The sequence below is a fragment of the Tinamus guttatus genome, unplaced genomic scaffold, assembly GCF_059628265.1.
Source record: "Tinamus guttatus ecotype Peru unplaced genomic scaffold, ASM5962826v1 Tinamus_guttatus_pri_ptg000522l, whole genome shotgun sequence".
Taxonomy (NCBI): domain Eukaryota; kingdom Metazoa; phylum Chordata; class Aves; order Tinamiformes; family Tinamidae; genus Tinamus; species Tinamus guttatus.
Window position 1 is genome coordinate 318,748 of NW_028289056.1, and position 18,448 is coordinate 337,195.

An 18,448-nucleotide genomic window follows, 5' to 3' on the forward strand; every position below is an offset into this window, starting at 1 on the left:
CTCTCCAGTTTGGTATTACCCTTCCGAGGTAACCACTTCTGAGTTGTCTGCATCAAAACACAGGTATTTTTGAGGCTGGCTCCCACGTGCCCTGTGCATTTGCTGGCTAGCAAGGAGGCCGGTGGGATCTCAAGGAGAGGTGCCTGTACTGGGAAACAACAAGCACTTGGCACACGAGTCCGGAGTAGGAGCTGCAGCGGTTGATACACACCTTTCCCTCACAGGTTGACCTGATTGATCCAAGGAAATCCCTGCAGCAGGACAGCTCTGCCAATTTGATTTTCAATTGCCATCAAAATAAAAGAGCCAAGGGTGTCCCTGAAGCGTATGGCAGGAGGCACCAAAAAAAATACGCAGTGTGTGTGACACCTAAAACCAAATGCCTTAAAAAGGAACTGGGGATATGGTGGACGTAAGGGTATGTGGACCCTATCCCACAACGCTATGGGGTGTAGGATGCCCGCACAGAGCTGCATTTCTCTAGATCTTCTCTGGAAGTGATCACCACCTCGGGAGACCATCTCCATCAAGGTGTGAGGAAGTACATCAGCAGCCATGGACATGAACAGGCATGTGAGGAAATACCATTTTATGGGGTGGAAATCCTCATGGGAAGCATTAAACCTCCGGGGGAAGCCAATACCTGAGGTGCCTCCACTACAGAGGGCAAGAAACAGCCTGGAGGAACGCAGCATCTCCCAAGCTCCGAACCAAACCCGGAGCAGGAATGTCCCCAAAACCTCCCAGAAGTAGCTCCATCCCCTCCTCCTCCTCCCAGCCCTAAGGAGGAATGAAGCCAGGGAGGGAAAAACGCCACGGAAACCCTGGAGACCGGGCGCGACGGCGGAGCGCCCGGCGGGGGCGAGCAGGGAAAATGGCGCCGCGCCAGGAGCGGGGCGAGGCGGGGCCGGGCGGGGCGGCCGCGGCGGAGCCGGCGGGAAATGGCGGTCGGCGGCGGGGGCGCCGCGGCGCTCTGAGGCGAGGCGAGGCGAGGCGAGGCGAGGCGAGGCGAGGCGAGGCGAGGCGAGGCGGGGGAGCGGCGCCATGGAGCGCTACGAGAAGCTGGGCAAAGTCGGCGAGGGCTCCTACGGGGTCGTTTTCAAGTGCCGCAACAAGGACACGGGCCAGATCGTGGCCATCAAGAAGTTCCTGGAGTCCGAGGAGGACCCGGTGATCCGCAAGATCGCCCTGAGGGAGATCCGCATGCTCAAGGTGCGCCCGGCTCCATGGTGAGGGAGCGCCATGGGGGACCCATGTGGAGAAGGGGCATGAGGGAGCAGCGAGGAGGCAGCTGGGGCGGTTGGGACACCTGGGAGGGCGGTTGGGACCCCCAAGAACCCAGTTGGGACCTCCGGGAGCGCAGGCTCCTCAGGCGGCCGTCACCTTTGACAGAGTGTTGGTGGCACACGGATAGGGCATGAACATCACCCTAATGGTCACTTTTAGAGGTGAACCGATGCGGTCGGTGCTCGCCTCCTGGTAAAGAGACCCCGGATCTGCCGTTCCGCAGCTTTTGGGCACACGTTCATCCCTGGCACAGGAGAACGGGCTCTGGCTCCGTTCTTGCTCTCCATGTGCAGCTAGGAGAGTGTGCTGGAGGCAGGAGCCTGGGAGAAGGAGGATGAGGATGCGCTGAGTTTTCCCCTCATACCCATCTTTCAGCAGAGCTTCTAAGCCAGGAGGTATCTCCATAGTTTCGTGTTCAGCAGAAGCTTATGCACGTTCCTGTTGAGCTCTTCTCTAATCTCAGTATATGGATTTGGTGTCCACAGTGTCCTGAGGCAGGGAATCCCCATAGCCACGTAGAAAAATATATATGTATGTCCTTTTATTTGTTATAAACTTGCTGCTGGGTGATGCCATGCATTGCCCCCAGTTGTGTGGCATGAGAAATGGAGAGTTGTCCCCTTCTCATGTCCTCCTGCCCGTTTGTGATGTTGGAGGCTGCTGTCGTGTCCCCATCTTCACTTACCTCTTTTTCTCTGCAGAAGAAACCTGGCTTTAAACACAAAGACCAATATTTGCAAAACACGGGTACGCTATAAATTTTGAAGTAATGACTTCCAACAGAAGCACCTTTTTAAGAGATACATACAGTTCAAACAGACACAGTGTGGTTTTTTTTTAGACAGTTATGAGTTCAGGCTTTTGGAGTTAACAAGGCTCTACAGAAATCCACAGAGAAAGATGTACCCTTTGATTTAAGACTTCTTTCCTGGCAATGGCAGTCCCTGGGTCTCTGATCTCAACACGATGCTGTGCCCGGGCTTTGCTACGCGTTGATGTTTTGTGTAGTTGATCACTCATTGCCCCCAGTGTTCCCTCCCTGGGAGCTTTTTTGCTCTCTGGAAACCAAGTAACTTTCAGATTTGTAGTTAAGTGCAAGTTTTCAGCAGATTGTGACATTTCTGATACTTTGTTTTTGTCTAAATCTCTTTTTTGCTTTTGGCTTACTGGAAATTTATAAATTGCAAAAATGTTATTGTCAAAAGAATATGATCCTCCAGCAAAATAAGCACTGATTTTATGGTTGAGGTGGTAGAAAAGCCATCATCTAGGGAAAAAGAAACGTAATTTTCTGATAGATTTGGGGGAGATTTGTCCTATCTAAAGCAACGAGAAGACATTTAGCTGTGTCTTTCAAGCCAACAGTGCTTGAGATGCATTAAAAATTAAATGGTTAATAAAGATGTGTAAAGGAAAATAGTCATTGCTGAAGACAGTAGTAGTGAGGATGGTAAATTAATTGTCTTTAAGGGCACAAAGCCCAGACCACTGCGGCTTGCCATGGCAAGAGCTGTGCCGGGCAGTGTTGATTTTAACAAGTGCAGACCTGCTTGACTATCTTTTCAACTTTTTCTCGGTAAATAGTAACAGTTTGTTTGTTTGTTTGTCCAGGTTATTGCCTGGCTTGGGCGACAACTGAGTGTTTGTGAAAGACTGAGGGAGGTTGTGTTTCATCGGTGAAAAATGTAGGGCCTGATAAGTTATGGTTGTGCAGAGCAAATACCTTGCGACGAAGGGCAGGAGCCGCGGAGGCCGGCGGAGCGGGGAATGCCAACACCCCGTGCGATCCGCGGGCACCGGGATGGGCCGGGAGCTGGGAAAACAGGAGCTCCTCTTCGTGTCAACCCCGCTGTGACTGTGGAAACCTGACGCCGCGGTTTCCAGGAGGCTGCAGGGAGCTCTTTGCAGGAAAGCCTCCGTGGGGGCCTTCCCTGTGCGGCCGTGAGGGACTCATCCCTACCCTGCGCGTGGAAAGTTCAGGTTGAGCCTCCTCCTGTCGTCCCTCAGGGACGTGGATGTGGAGATTGGTGCTAAATATGTCATAAGGTCAGGACTGTTCTTGGGTGCTGCTACGTGAGGAAAATGCTGTCACTTAAAACCTTCTGCTGTGAGAAACCTGAAAGAGGTCGGTTTATATCTGCAGCGTGCGGAGACGCTCTGTGTCTCCATTAAGATGTCCCGTGCTGGAGAAGCTCCCCTGGGAAGTGGAAACCCTGCTGGAAGGGGCGAGTCAGCCTGGCTGGGACCTGACAGGGAGAAGAGGCAGGGATGGGACTCACAGAGCAGTGTAAGGCAGCAGCTTCGAGCTGGCCTTAGTGCCGTTGCACTGCGGGCAGTACGGTGGCAGCTCGGTAGGATCGGTCCTGCAGAGATGGAACCTCCTGCCCCACAACACGGGAGTGCACGCGGGAGAGCGAGGGTCTGTACTGGCCTTTCCAGTCTTGCCCCTCCGCTGCCTTCTCCTTCACGGGCTTTTCCAGATCCCTGGGAAGCGCGTTAGAAGATGGCATTAGTGTAACTCCTAGGCAATGCCCTTTCCAGGCTCCTTGCTCAGAAATGTGTTTGTTCCAAAGCCCTCGTGGATACAAGTCCCTGCAAGCACGGGGGCTGGTGCCATTAGTCATCTGAAAAGAAAGCCCATGTTCCTGAGCTGCATCTGGCTGCTCTTTGTTTCCTTTTCTGATCACTTTATTGTGCCCCTTGCTTAGAGCTGCCCTCCAAGTCCTCCCACAAAATGTGGGAAAAAGAGTATAAAATTAGAAACTCCAGTGATTTCCCTCCTCACTTTTTGTGGGGTCCATCCAAAATCCAGTGGGGCTCAGGCTGGGCAAATGGTGGGAATTGCCTGAGCTCCCCAGGAGAGGAAGCCCTGGCATGAGCCCGTGAAGCGGTGCTTGAGGGGGAGAGGGGGAAGCAGCAGTAAAACTTTTCCAAAGTTTTCCCTCGCTGTGTGTTTGGTTTCCCTGGCTCCGTGTTCCTGTGCTACAGGCTCCTTCCTGTGATTTCCCAAGCTGTTCTCCAGGGCGCTGCTTTTCGCTGCGGTGCAATCCAAGGCTGGAGACGGACAACAAAAGGCGCCGCCGGAATCGCCATGGGCACCGCGATGGCTTCTTGATCTAGGAGCATCTTTCCGAAGGGGCGCTTGCTGCAGCCGAGCTGGCCTGTGGCCCACAGTAACTCATCCGTTGTGTGTTCCAGCAACTGAAACACCCCAACCTGGTGAACCTGCTGGAGGTGTTCAGGAGGAAGCGCCGGCTGCACCTCGTCTTCGAGTACTGCGAGCACACGGTTCTGCACGAGCTGGACCGGCACCCCCGGGGGTGAGCGGCCTGCGTCGCGCGGGGGCAGGAATCGGGAGCCCCTGTGGAGCCCCTGGTTGCTCTGCAGCGCTTTCAGGCACCTCGTTAGTAACGTTAATAACGAGCGGTTCCTCAGCACGGTGCCCGCTCGGTTACTTCAGCAGTCGCGTCCCAAAGAACCCCCCGAAAGGCTGCGTGCGCCCCGCGCTGTGCTGCTCACCGAGGGGAGCCCTGAGCGTTTGGGTGGCCTTTGGCTGGCTCCACAGCTGCAAAATCGGGGCCTTTAGAGGACCTTGTGTCCCACAGCAAAGAGCCTAGGGCTTCGAGGAGGGTGGGGTGGCTGTGTGGCTCATCTGTGACAGTCACATGGGGAGTTTGGTCTGGTTGGAAGCTGACGCGTGTCCTGTGGGCTCTACCTTTTCTGCAGCTCCTGGGTGCACCCCTTTATGGGAGAGGGGATCATCGCACGGGGCCAGTTTGGACCTTCCCGGCATTTTTTAAGGGAAGGAAGTGACAGAGCTGTCACACAGACTGTCACCCGGCCCCGCGCAGGCACCAGGAGCAGCCCTGCAGGCCGGGGTTGGCACTGAGGTCCGGCTCTGCGCGGAGGAAGCTCTGCTCTTCCCTCCAGCACTGCTCTGAGCCTGGTTTTGGAGCCAAGCAGGGGCTGGGCTGGACGAGGCTTCACTGCTGGGGCTCTGGTGCTCTTTGTGCCCATGTTCTTTCTGGACAGATCAAAAAGAAAGGGCTGGATGGGTAAAGGTCAGCTCTGCACGAGGCAGGAAAGGTTTAGGTTTGATAGCATGAAAACCTGTGAGCAATTGGGGCACTTTAAGGGTTGGAGTTACCTGGGAAGAATAGGGAATACTTTATTGGCAATTTTTAACCAAACATCTCTTCTGGAAGGCCTGAGCATGTGGGTAGGGAGATGGACAAGTCCCTTTCTCACCCTGTCCTTGTAAGATGATGACACCCTGAAAACCTCAATAATTGCTCCACAGAGTAACAGTCTGTTTGATACTCAGGTTTGTTTCGGGGTGCTCACCTTTGCTTGCGTCTGTCAGACTCTTGTTCCAGCATCCTGCATCGTGTCCCTGCTGACATCCTTCTGTGGGACGTGTCCATGCACAAACAGCCTGGGTTGTAAACCTACCTGAGCCAGCAAAGAGAGGGAGGAAAGGTCAGATCTCCCCTAGCACCAAGTGTGAGCTGTATGAGCAGAAGGGAGACATTCCCCAGGGCAGGGCGCGTTATGAATGATGCTCCCACTAAATATATCATCCCTAATAATTTGCAGTGACTTGGTGCCATGGAAATGCTCGGTGTAAGTCCATAGATCATTCTGTGGGCCTTGGAGCTAAATGAATTGCGTGTAGGAGACTAATTGGGGGTTGAGTAAACAAGAGCCTGTTATTCTTTCTCACTCATGTGGAGCTTTAGGAGGAGGATGGAGCGCTCTGGCTCTCCGTGCACAAGTGAGCAGCTTCCACCCCAGCACAGTTTGAGGCTGTTCCCTGGAATCGAGGCAGGTCTCCTGTCAAATTTTGGGGAAAAAGCTTTACATCTGCTTTCCATTCATTCCGAACAGCCTCGATGTGAACACACAGGGCCTGGTTGCATATTTGCTTTTGATCTTTGCTACTGCAGATGGTCGTGCCTTTGTGGGCACAAGACACGTGGGCACCTGCCTCTTGGCACCAGGTTTCCATTTGACCAACCTCAACCTTTAGTCAGAGACCCCCATGTGATCTTCTGGCCTGAAAGGCCTTCCTGTCCTTTCTCCTGTAATAGTAAAGTTATGTTGAATGGCTAAAATGAAAATGTCCTTTTTTTAAACAGGGTGCCAGAGCATCTTGTGAGGAGCATAACCTGGCAGACTCTGCAAGCTGTGAACTTCTGCCATAAACACAATGTAAGTCACCTCTATAGCACCGAGGAGTGCTGCAGTGTGGCTTTGAGAGGCAGGTTGTGTTGCTGCCTTCCTGATTACACAGCTTTCATGAGAAGTCAGATGAGATTTTTCATTTTTAATAGAAAATATATATGCGAACTGTTAGCAAATATCTGCACTGGCCGTATCCTCTCTCATGCATGTCCCCTGGGTTTGCTGTCAAGGAATGATTTACACCAGTGACATAGGGCAGCTTCCAGGCTGAACAGGAATGTATCCCTCATGTTCCCTGTGTCACCCATCACAGCTGAAGTTGCAGAAAACTGGAGTCGTGCCTGATCAAGCAAGATCTGAGCAAACTCCTGCTGGTTTCCCAGTGTCCTTCTGTTGACAGTCACAGCCACTGGGTCAGGTCACTTGTTAAAACTTTGCAAAACTTAAGTACACGAGAAACGTTTCACAGCCTCCTCTGCTAGAAGGAGATGAGAGCTCTATGGTAAAAATGTGTAGAAAGCTATGAGGCTGCTTTAAGAAGCAGGGAAGGAAAGGACCGTTCTGAAGAAGGTCTTTAGGCAGCCTTAGCTGGGATGCTTGGCTTTTGTTTATCAGACAAGGTCTGAGATCTAAGAGGCAGGCAGGAGATCCCGCTGGAATGGGTGTTCTGTCTTTGCTGGGAGAATTATGTGTGTCTGAGCCACAGGAACTTGGCCATAGGTCTGTCCTGCTTCCAGGATTTGTTGTTTTGTTTCTTTTCTCCTGTACCCCCTCCTCAGTCTGAAAGACTTAATGGAGTTTTAAAACTGAAAGGACAATTAGATGGTGCAGCCTGACCCGCTGTAGATCACAGGTAATGAGGTTTTATGCAGCTGCTCTTTTCTGGGGCTCATGACTTTCATTAACAAGCAGCTTTTCAGGCCTCAGCAGGAGATAAAATAATTTACCAGCAGCTGCACCAGGAAGCTCCAGGGTGTTTACAATGCCCAAGGCAAAGGCAGGGAAGGGATGAAGTGCACTAGATCTGTGCGTCTCAGCAGAGCACACCTGCCATTCAAAGGCAGAGCAAATTAAGGTGCTGGTTTGATCAGCAGAGACTCTTTGTCAGACCTAGATTTAAGGCTGAAGCCTCCACAGTGTCTCCTCCCAAAGCAAAGTGATTGTGATGCCCACATCACAGATGGCTTTAGCTGCTCCTAAGGAACCTTCATTTCTCTCCCAGCAGCAAAGACTGCCTCTTTAAAACTCATGGCACATTTTTCAAGGGGTATATGGTGGTATTAACAGGTTCTTTACCAAAGGCCAGGGTAAATACTTGCTTCTGACTTTGTTCTTTTTCTTTTCCTTTTTTTTTTTTTTTTTTTTTTTCTGTTTCCAGTGCATCCATCGGGATATAAAGCCAGAAAACATCCTGATAACAAAGCACTCAGTCATCAAACTCTGTGACTTTGGATTTGCCCGCATTCTGAGTGAGTGCTCCCTAGTTCCACACACAGATTGTTACCTGGGAAAGCTCAGATAAAGCACAGGATCAGGCTCTCAAGCCCCAGTGAAGACCCGCTTGTCTTTGTGGGATGCACGTGTAAATCATGCTGTGTAAGGACTGGCTGGTTTCCACGGAGAGGCTCTGCTAAAAGCCTTGGAGGTGCCAGGAGAGAGATCCTCAAACCAGCTTAAAGGCACCCAACTTGGGCACGATGAGGGCAGTTCCCTCTGCAAAGGAGCTGCTCCTGAGCGCTCTGCTCGTGCAGCTCAGTTGTGGCTAGTGCTGGAGCAGGTGGGTGCAAGTTGGCCTGGGCCTCTCCGCGCTGCCCTGTAGTCACTTCAGTGCTGCTGGAGCGACAGCTGGGGTTCCTGGCAGGAGGAGCCCCCCTGGCAGGAACCACTGTCTCTGCAAACAATCGCTTCACATTTTCCATCATCATAAACCCCCTGCATTTTCTTTTTAGCCCTTGTTGAGACAGGTCACGTGAGGTTTGGGAAGCGATGCAGGCTGACGCAGGGGCCCACTGCAGAGCTCTGCATATTTTCGTTTTGAGAAAAACATGGTTCTGATTTTTGCCAAATCGTAAGTGTTTCCGAAGTTGGGTTCTGCTAGCAGCCAGTGACTCATCCTGTTCCTGTGGCTGTTGCCTGCTCAGGGCTGCTGCTGTGTGTTTTACACATCTCGAGATGTGTAAAAACTCAAGGCAGCTCTTTCGCATGGTTCTGATCCCGCATTCCTGCTTGTTCCTCTCCTTCCTGATCCCAACCTAGCTGGGCCGAGCGATTATTACACAGACTACGTGGCTACCAGATGGTACCGCTCTCCAGAGCTGCTCGTGGGAGACACCCAGTACGGCCCCCCCGTGGACGTGTGGGCCATCGGCTGCGTCTTTGCGGAGCTGCTCTCCGGGGAGCCCCTGTGGCCCGGCAGGTCGGACGTGGACCAGCTCTACCTCATCCGGAGGACCCTGGGTGAGAGTCTCCGCTGCATCCGTCAGGGCTGGGATGAGCTGCCTCTCCCTGGCATGGGCAGGAATCCAGCACACACTCCTGTTCCCCCGGCATTTCCCAAACTAGGCTCATCTCCATGCTGCGTTTGATGCTGTTGTCAGCGTTCTGGTTGGGCCCGAAATATGTATTTCTGTGAGCAAATACTGACCACACAGAGGCACTGGAGAGAGCTTCCTGGGATTAGCAGCAGACAAGTAGCTTTCAGAGGATGGAGAAGCTGGAATCGCTGTGTCCAGTACTCCTGGGGCCTGGGGGATGTGAGCCTGACGGGAAAACAGCACCGCTCCAGGGATGCCAGCTCTGCTGGATGCCTTGGGCAGGACTAGAGCTTCCCTTGGCGTCTCCTCTGTGGTGGAAGCTGGGATCAGGCAGCAAGAGCTTCTTTCAGCAGGTTGAGAACTTGAGTGCTGGATGTCTCCCTGTAGCAGTTGTTTGCTTCATTTAGAGGGTTTCAATCCCCTTCTGGGAGCAGGTTTTCTCAGCAGGTCTCGTGTGTGGTCTCTTCTAGGGGACTCTGTGGTTGGATAACAGATGCTGCTTAGTTTCCTTGCAGGATTTAGAGAGCTGAAGTTGGCATCCACCTGGGAGGAGACTGTTTTTCGGGAGATCTGTGGGGTAGAACTGGTTTCATGCTGCAGCAGAAGAAAGGGCAGGGATGCAGAGGCAGGGTTATCACCTGCAGTTGCCTGGAATGGCCCTTCCAGTCCGTTCTGCACTGGTGTGGCCTCTGGAAAGCGGCTCTGGTCCTGGGCGGTGCAGTCTGAGAGCTGCAGAGTGTGTCTGGTGACCACTGGAGGTCCCTCCTGGTCCTTGGGGTGGGAGCTGCAGGGCCTGTGGGGAGCACAGAAACACTCGACTGGCCAGACTGTTGTTAAACCTAACTATTGTTAACTACTGTTAAACTTAATTGCTTCATCTTCCAGAATACATTTGAGCAAGTGTTAGTTGAGTTATAATTTATTCTTAATTACAGGGCTTCCATCAGAAGTGATTCCCTTTTGATCCAGGTGATGGACTGAGGCAGAGTTTCCAGAGAAGAGCTGCTTGATCAAGGCTGTATAATTGTAGTGGTTCTGTGATTGTATTGGCCCTTTTGTTATGGATTTGACCCTAACATTTTGCTTGCTTTGAGCTGTTCTTTTACAGGCCTCTCAGCTTCATAAAGGGCCACGAAGCTGTACTGGAGAAAAGGGACGTTTGTCCCTGTTGGTGCCTTTTTTGTATAATATCCTCAGACGTGTACAAAAAAATATTCTCCCAAATGAGTTAAATTTTCCTGAGGCCCCGGGCTGCTCCCGCACGCAGAGGACAGCAGGGGAGGTCACTTTCATCTTGCTGGGTGCTGGGAAGGGTGTCTGGCCCCGCTCCGTGCCGAGGCCTGGCTGGGTTTGCAGGCGTTTGCGCAGCACCCTCTAGCTACGCTGCTGGGACACGTTCCCTCAGCTCTGTGCAGAGCCCGTGGTTCCCTCAGCTCTGTGCAGAGCCCGTGGTTCCCTCAGCTCCGTGCAGAGCCCGTGGTTCCCTCAGCTCCGTGCAGAGCCCGTGGTTCCCTCAGCTCCGTGCAGAGCCCGTGCTCAGACCCTGACAGCGCAGGGTGGATGTAGAGATTATTAGTTTCCACAGCTGAAAACTTCATCAGCTTATTTGGTGAATCTCTGTTTAGAAGTTCTCTCCAGTGGTGTCAGCCTTGTTGGAGAATAAACTTGTTCAATGCAGGCACTGTAAAAACAGCAAATTAATCTAAATTTGCTTTTTATTTTTGATCAAAGGGGATCTTATTCCCAGGCACCAGCAAGTATTCAGCACCAACCAGTACTTCAGTGGGGTAAGAATTCCAGACCCAGAGGACACGGTAAGAGCTCCCTCGTGTTAACCAGCAGTGTATTTGTGTATGTACAGTGCTAAGGAGACACAGTGTTTGAACTGAGAATGCTCCTGCTTCTCTTTCCCCAGAATATACAGTTAGAGATGTCCTCACCTCCCTTTGCTATAGGATTCAAGGAATAACTGAGTGAAGCACAAACCATTTCCATGACTTTGAAACCCTGTTGCAAGGATCTAAGACCCTGTGGTCCCGGCACACCCAGAATATCCCCTTTTAGCTGGTTACTACTCCATGTGAAAGAAACCCAGCTCCAAGGGGTTGTGCTGGTGCAAACGGCAAACACACACGGACACTGTGTCCTCCACGGAGAATCCAAGGGTCTGATCCCACAAAACCATAAGCATATGTTTAGTTTTAAACAGATGAATAATTGCTTTCAGTTTAAAGACTAAGCATATGTCTTTGTAGGCTTGGGGGCATTGGAACTAGATCTGGAGAAGCTCCCTAGCTCAGCTAGCCCATCCTCTGCCATGACAAGTTCTTCCCTGCTCAAAAGCTTTGCCCAGCTCTCTGCCACCTCTGCTGGAATGTGTTTTGGAGCTAGGTGAACCCCTCATGACTTTTTTAATTGATACCTCGTGTAAAAGCAAGCAAACGAATCCTTTATTTCTGCTGCTCCTCTTTTCCCTCGTTCTGGTGGCACAGTGGGCAGCCTAAGTGTCCTCCCCAATGCCACTCAAGTCCACTCCAAGCACACGGGATGAGATGTGCTTTGTGATGTGCACATCATGGTTTGCGATGTACAGGTCATGTTGCTGGGGAATGTGTTACACCCTGACAACTGAGAAACTAGTTAATACAACTATATGTATTTTTTTTTTCCCCAGGAGCCGTTAGAAGTGAAATTCCCCAATATTTCATACCCTGCTTTAGCACTCATGAAGGTAAGCAGATGACAGCTGGGGCAGGAGCTCTGCACTGAGGCTCAGCTTATCCATTAATTTTGCTAACCCAGGTAGTGAATGGGTGAGATTTAAGTACTGAATGATCAGAGATTCATAGAAAAACAGAACCAGAAGGGACTTGGAGAGAACTTTCAGCCCAGCCCTTCCTCCGAATCACATGCAGCACTATGTACACCGTTTCTAATGAGTGTTTCTCCAATATCACCTTGAGTACGTTTGATAATGGGAGAATCTCACAGTGAAGATTCTAGATCCTCAACATTTTTGCTGTAAGAAAGGTTTTCCTTTTTGATGCAATTTGAGACCATTCCTTTTTGTTCTCTTTACCATGAAAGTGGAAGATAAATTATTCTCTTACTGAGATGCACAGACTAGAAACTGTGAGGACAGGCACAAATTAGAAGGAAGGCATGGTGATAGATACTGCTAGCTGCTCTGAGCACAGGAACAACAGAGCTAGTGATACAGAAGATCACAACACCTTTAAGAAAGCTTCTAGTTCATACGAAAGTTTAGGAGTTAACTATTTTTGAGGCTTGGTGGTTACTGCACCATGCAATCCTAACTGTCCCTCTAGCTTCAATTTCAGGTATTGCCCCGTGTCAGAAATGGGAATTGTTCATATTAGCTGCCTAATTAACGGCTTTGAAAGCTTCATGCTGACTCAGAAGTCAGACTCATAGAATTCCTTAACAAACAGACAAACAATTAACACACGTATCCTGCAGATCCTTGATGGCTGTTTCAAGAGATGGAATTGTGCAGGCCTTTTAACAAATGTTCTGTGTGTTCCTTAATCTTTTCTAAGGGTTGCCTTCATATGGACCCTGCAGAGAGGCAGACATGTGAGCAGTTACTGCAGCATCCCTACTTTGACAGCATTAGAGAAGCAGGAGAACCGGGGAAAGAACATGAAAAAGCGTCTCGGAAACCAGCCAGGCTGCCTCGGAAGCACGTGCCAGGGGTAATATTTCATTGTAGCATTAATTATTCTGCTGCTAAAGATAGAACATGTTTCTTGTTGATGTGAAAACTCAGATTTACCCAGTAATCTGCCTTCTTAGCTGGCAGGATGGTTGGCCAAAGTGGCCTTTTGATGGCCTTGTTTAATTTGGAATTCTTTGGTATGTTTTGGTGCATTTAGATCCCTAATTAGCAAGGCAAAATTCCCAATTCCCCTTGTGACCTATGGTGGGATTGCATCCTAAGACATGGGATAATGACAGTAACCATTTTTTTTGCCCTGGACTACTGGAAAAATTATTCTTATTAAGCTGTTCTGGTTGCACTCCAGTTGTAAAGCACAAGCAAGTGCACTCTTAATTTCAAAAATGCAGAATTACAGTGTGAGTAGTTTTATTACTTATATTTCTTTTTTTTTAATGAAATGCATGCTTTATTCTCATTGCCAAGAAATGCAAACATGTAATTTCTGCTTTAGTTACAGTATCTGCCTCAGTTAACCAGTAGTAACATTCTACCAGCTTTGGACAACAAGAAGTACTTCTGCAAAACAAGGAAATCAAACTACCATTTCCCTAACATCTAACTGGACGGCAGAAGAACATGAACTATTTACTGTTCAAAATCCAAGTCATTCTGAGTTTATAAAAGGAGGATATGTAGTCAAAAACTAAATCAATGTACATTATGATAAATACAAAGGTGGTCTGCAAAGTTATGTATTCTGGGCCACGAAAGGAGGGACAGTGATGCACAGAAAGAATTCCAGGTTCATGTTAGTCAGTGTTCAGTGTACAAAGGAACATACATTTTTCCTGCTTTAATTCACGATTGTTTACTGGTTCAGAATTACTGCAAAGCAGCGTTTGCAGCGTGCACTTACAAACTCCTCTCTTGTATTTCAGACTTGGCAGCAGAGGTGCTGCCATGCCAAATAAACTAGTCTGAGCGCCGCACGGTGTCAGAGCAGTAGTATTGCTGTAGACTGGCCTGCACAGTGCTAAGTAGATGATCCTGAGAGGAATGCCCTGTCCTCTCGGTGAGCGAGGGGTGTGTGTGGTCAGAGCCAAGGCTGAGGACAGGCCGTCTCCCTGCCGAAACAGCAGTGCTTTCAGGACAGGTCTGTGGTGTGCTTCACCCCCATGGCACAGGGTAGTAAAAGTGCTGCAATGACTTGGACTTGATGGAAGTCTGAAGAGGCATCGTTATAGGTTGGGGAACAAATAATTAATACAACCTCTCGATTTTTAGTCTTTCAGGGTTTCTCCTGCTTGCTTATTCTATGCATTGTAAGATTATTTTTATTTGCTGTTTTGGTCAACAGTGAAATCGCCTCCCTACAATGTTACAGAAACCCTTTTTATGAAAAAAACAGTTTGGGAAAAACTAAATTCTAACATTAGCCAGACACAGGCAGGAATTCTTCCTAAGTATATGTATTAGAAATATTTCGTTTGTTTGTTTCCTTTTTTTTGTTGTAATCTCAGGATGTAATATCATGTTGGTATTGAATAAAATAAGTGTAGCTTGATTTTCCAGTTTACTGGATGTTTTTTGGCATCTTCAGTAGATCACTGTATAAAGTTCTAATGCTGGACAAGGAAGATTCTCTTACTGCTTGAAACTTGAAGCATTTTTTTTTAATTTCCCAGAACCATTGTGAGTACAGCAACAGTAAAAGCAGTTTCAGTGGGTCACATGGTGTATCTGCACAGTGTGCCTGCCTAGCTTTATTTCGTATCTTCCCTTGTAGGCAGGTGCCTGCATTAATGTATTTTAATCTTGAACACTGGTTATACTCAAAAAGCTCCTGTTATACTCGAAAAGCTTTGGGATACCAAAACACTTTGGGATAGGCTTTTCTGTATGGATGAGCAGTCACCTAGTCCTGCACAGCTTCAAGGTAACACAGCACCTATGCTCTGTTATAAAGAGATATGAGACAGCTCCTGGACCCTTTCCAGGGAATTTTATTTCTTGGCGTAGCTCCTGCCTGCTCAGGACTAGGAGATATGATGAAGTAGTAACCTAGGACACAGATAGAGACTCCCACTCGCACAGAGGTAGCCATGCCCGAGATAATATTATGAAATCTGCTGTCTTGGAGTAATGTCCTACTGCCTTTCTCTCCTCGAGCATCAAAGCCAGGAATTTGACTAAAAATATATTCCTCCTGAAGATGAATCATCTCTTATTTAGCAGGGTTGATAATAGCCATACCTAATGAGGCACACACAACTAATTTAGTCCCTGTCAGCATAAGGCAGAAGGGTGTGCAAGGGCATATCCAAAATTACCTGTTTCTCCACAGCTGCGGATACATTCAGTTCATCAGCTCAATTTTTAGGACAAGGTTAGGTTGCTTGTCAGTATTTCAGCCCATTTTCCCAACAGGAAAAAAAAAAAAGCCTATAAGCTATTTTATTAAATCATCACCCATTCTGTGCAATAAAACATTTTTAATTTTCTAATTGATATTTTAATAGCTTTCTGATAAAGCTAGAACTTAAAAACATGTACTAGGTATCAAGCTTGCCTTCTTTGCTGTTGTTAATCCACAGTATAGTTCAAACTTAATGATGTTCAACTATATAACTTGTCAAAAAGATTATATACAGCTTTTAAATGTGGATTGAGACATCTAGACTTATTTCCATATCTGGAAACATAGTAGTATATTCTACATAATTTATGCAACATATGATAAATACTATGAAATAAAATACCTCTCAATGACATGAAATTGCTTTTATTCTAAATCCAGTTCCAGCTCTAGGTTTGGCAGTGCCTGCTGAAGCGTCTGAACTGTAGATTCTTTCTTTCTTATTCCAGGAAGGTCACTCAGATACAAATATTCAAGGTTCCTATAAATATATAGGAGAAAAAAAGAATCAGTAACTATTACCTTATGTAAGTGTCTATTATACTTATGTTTACTCAGAAATTAGCCAAAGAATTATATTTTTCTGGTTCTAGCAGAAGCTTTTTTTTCAGAATAAGTGCTTAGTTTTTAGTTCAGCATAATTCAGTCCTCCTACACAGCTTAAAATGAGATTCCCTACCCGCAACAGCACCACGCTTCCTTTAGAACAGTTCATTTAAGTAGTAGTTTTAGCCAAAGAGGAAGTCCTTACTAATAATTTACTGTAGCTCAAACTCCAATTCACCACATCATGCATTTATAAATGCCTCTATTCCTGCATAATAAACAGTTCTGAATTAAAGACCATGCTTCAAAGCAGCACAAAGGGATGTACTTCAGAGCTAGAGAGTGCCCAGTTCCCCACTCATCCTGCTTCCCAACCCAAAGATTAGAAACCAGAGCTCTGCCCCAACCCCTCTGAGGCTACAGTGACCACAGGAAAACAAAGTGATAACAAGCAGTTAAGGGTGTAGAAAAATAGTAGAAGTTATGGAATGCTGTGGAATTTTTATTATGTCTGAAAGGAGTTTCAGTCGCAGGCATCAAGGTGATCAGTACTTACTTATTCTCAAGCAAAAGTAACCTAGTGAATTAATGTGCAAGCTGCATTTGATACTGCTCCCCCTGCTCTTGCAAAGGCGGTGTGAGCAGAGCACAGGAACCGGTGCAATAATCCACATTACGGAAATGACTGCAAGTAGGAGTGCTGCACTCAGCTCTGAAGATACAAACACAGCTATGGCTTCAAGACTGTGGCAGACGGTTCTGGCTTTCTCAGCTACAACCTTCATTGCTACACAGGCTCCTTAATACGTTTGTGTTAATTCACGTGCTGTTTCAGAGCTACCCACAGCACCTTGCCCTTGTCTTCAGTTACTCTTGCAGAAATGTCTCCTGCAGTGGCAGTGCTGACCCTCCCTGCTGTTCAGGTCAGTTCCTCGAGCCCAGCCATCCCACAGCTCCACAAACACCTGGGACAGCCCAGCCACAGCCACACTGGGTGCTCAGGGCCCTCAGGACTCAACCTGGGGCTGCTCAGGGTGGAAGGAGATGTTCAGGCCAGCCCTGGCAGTGAATGTTGAGCTGGGAGAGCTGCAGTGTATGGTTAATCGACACGCTGGCACCTAGGGATGCCAACAGCCAGGGAAGCAGGGTGCTACAGAAGAGCTCAGCGTTCACCTACGTCAGCTTGTGAAGTGCAATGATGCCTTTATCCGTGACGTTCCCGCAGGAAATGATCTGCAGCTGCAGGAGACTCTTCTGTAAATTCTTAGTGTCACTGAGCCTCTGCAGACACTCGTCCTGTATGTACATACACTTCTGCAGCTTGATTTCCGTAACGTGCTCGAGGCCGTCTGTAAATACAAAACGAGTGTTTGTTTCAGAATACTGAGGACAACCAGTAGTGCTCAGGAAGGTCTTACTTGCAAATTTAGTAACTTCACTGTCTCCAGAAACACACAGCAACCTGCTTCTGTACACTGTGGGCCAGAACATGCACTGAATCCTCGAAGTCCATTTTGAGGACTTCAAAAATGCAAATCCCTTCCCTGCCACACAAACAACAAGGAACCAGGGTTTGTGTCTTTTAGGTAAGACTTAAAAAACTTGGGCGTGGACAAATAAAAAACCTTCACAAGTGTAACCGATAAGCAATGAATCTGAGTTCATAAAAATTCAAGGTCCACTGCCACTAAAAAACACAAAGCATGTTCCTCATCTTCTTAACTGTTCCATATTGCTTAAAGGAGACTTGAGATTTTTTTTTTCAAATCTGGCTCCTACTTTATTAAAAACTTAGAGCTTTTTTTCCCCACTCCTTTAAGATGTCATGAATGACTGGAGAACAAACAAGCACTACTAAAGACTTCATAGGCCCCCACATCATCATTTGGTTCACAGAAAAGAAGGATATTTTAAAACAATGCTTTGTGCTATCACATACTAAACAATGAACTCAAGGAAAGCACAAATCCCCGTTCCACTTGCTCGGTTCACTTCAGGGAAGGCCTGAGGAATCTCCCAGTCTCTCCCTGCTTCACAGCACATCTCCAGCAAAATCTGAGCACCTGCTGAATGCTTGTAAAGCTATTTAAGAAAAAAAAATCAAAAATTCTTTATATCTTTCTAAAGAAAAAAAAAAGGCACTGTTCATATCAGGACTCAACCCTAAGCATTAAGCCTGTTATGTAGGTTCTTTGCCCCCCTGCGCCGGCCTTACCCAGGTAGTCAAACCCCCTGTACATGATGCAGGAGTCGGTGGCGTCGATGGCCTCGATCCTGTACTTGCCCAGGGGCCCCGTGGGCAGCCCGTTGTAGTCCTGCTGCCACTTCTGGTAGCCCTGGTAGCGCACCAGGGCGCCGCAGCGCAGCAGCCACTCCGAGGCCGCCCTGTCGGGCCCCACGGCTCGGATGCGCTCGTGGTCCACCCTGCCGAAACACAAGGAAAAATACATATATATCTACATACGTTTACCTGGTTTTGTAACATGGCAGATTTATTGCCTTCGGGATGATAATACTGAACAAATACTTGATTTGGGGCATGTAGAGTGCCAAAGGACCGTGTCAGAGCCGCGGCCGCCTTATTTTGGGGTGATTTCTCCTTACTTGTTGAACACGGCGTTCAGCCACCCCCAGAGGCGCCTGCGGCCGCCGGGCACCAACAACGGCCTCCAACGGCGCGCGGGCTGCGCCAGGACTCCCAGCAGCATGATCGCCTTGGGGAAATAAATAAATAAAGGAGAAAAGGAGGGGGAAATAATGAAAACAAGGGGAGGAGAGAGGGACGTGGAGGGGGACACC

At 48.5% G+C, this 18,448-nt stretch overlaps 2 protein-coding genes across 2 annotated transcripts; one reads left to right on the forward strand and one right to left on the reverse strand.

Moving 5' to 3' along the window:
• Positions 1–1,041: 1,041 nt before the first annotated feature.
• On the forward strand, positions 1,042–13,373 carry CDKL1 (cyclin dependent kinase like 1). The gene is made up of 9 exons (XM_088533800.1): positions 1,042–1,212; positions 4,486–4,607; positions 6,426–6,498; positions 7,850–7,940; positions 8,728–8,928; positions 10,737–10,819; positions 11,680–11,736; positions 12,566–12,721; positions 13,199–13,373. The coding sequence occupies exons 1-9, from the start codon at positions 1,045–1,047 to the stop codon at positions 13,304–13,306; spliced, it is 1,059 nt and encodes a 352-aa protein (XP_088389926.1). The 5' UTR covers positions 1,042–1,044; the 3' UTR covers positions 13,307–13,373.
• A 2,084-nt stretch (positions 13,374–15,457) lies between these two features.
• DMAC2L (distal membrane arm assembly component 2 like) lies at positions 15,458–18,401 on the reverse strand. The gene is made up of 4 exons (XM_010222354.2): positions 18,254–18,401; positions 17,865–18,073; positions 16,827–16,998; positions 15,458–15,584 (listed from the first exon to the last, which is right to left on the reverse strand). Exons 1-4 carry the CDS (start codon positions 18,355–18,357, stop codon positions 15,470–15,472), a joined length of 600 nt encoding a protein of 199 aa, XP_010220656.1. The 5' UTR covers positions 18,358–18,401; the 3' UTR covers positions 15,458–15,469.
• Positions 18,402–18,448: the final 47 nt, after the last annotated feature.

Bases quoted from the DNA above. Each gene is read 5' to 3' on its own strand.
- CDKL1 (XM_088533800.1), top strand. From the start codon at position 1,045: ATGGAGCGCTACGAGAAGCTGGGCAAAGTCGGCGAGGGCTCCTACGGG. The intron at 1,213-4,485 runs GTGCGCCCGGCT...TGTGTGTTCCAG, and splicing joins GGGAGATCCGCATGCTCAAG to CAACTGAAACACCCCAACCT. The intron at 7,941-8,727 runs GTGAGTGCTCCC...ATCCCAACCTAG, and splicing joins TGGATTTGCCCGCATTCTGA to CTGGGCCGAGCGATTATTAC.
- DMAC2L (XM_010222354.2), bottom strand. From the start codon at position 18,357: ATGCTGCTGGGAGTCCTGGCGCAGCCCGCGCGCCGTTGGAGGCCGTTG. The intron at 18,074-18,253 runs GTAAGGAGAAAT...GTGTTTCGGCAG, and splicing joins CTGAACGCCGTGTTCAACAA to GGTGGACCACGAGCGCATCC. The intron at 16,999-17,864 runs GTAAGGCCGGCG...TTGTATTTACAG, and splicing joins CAGGGGGTTTGACTACCTGG to ACGGCCTCGAGCACGTTACG.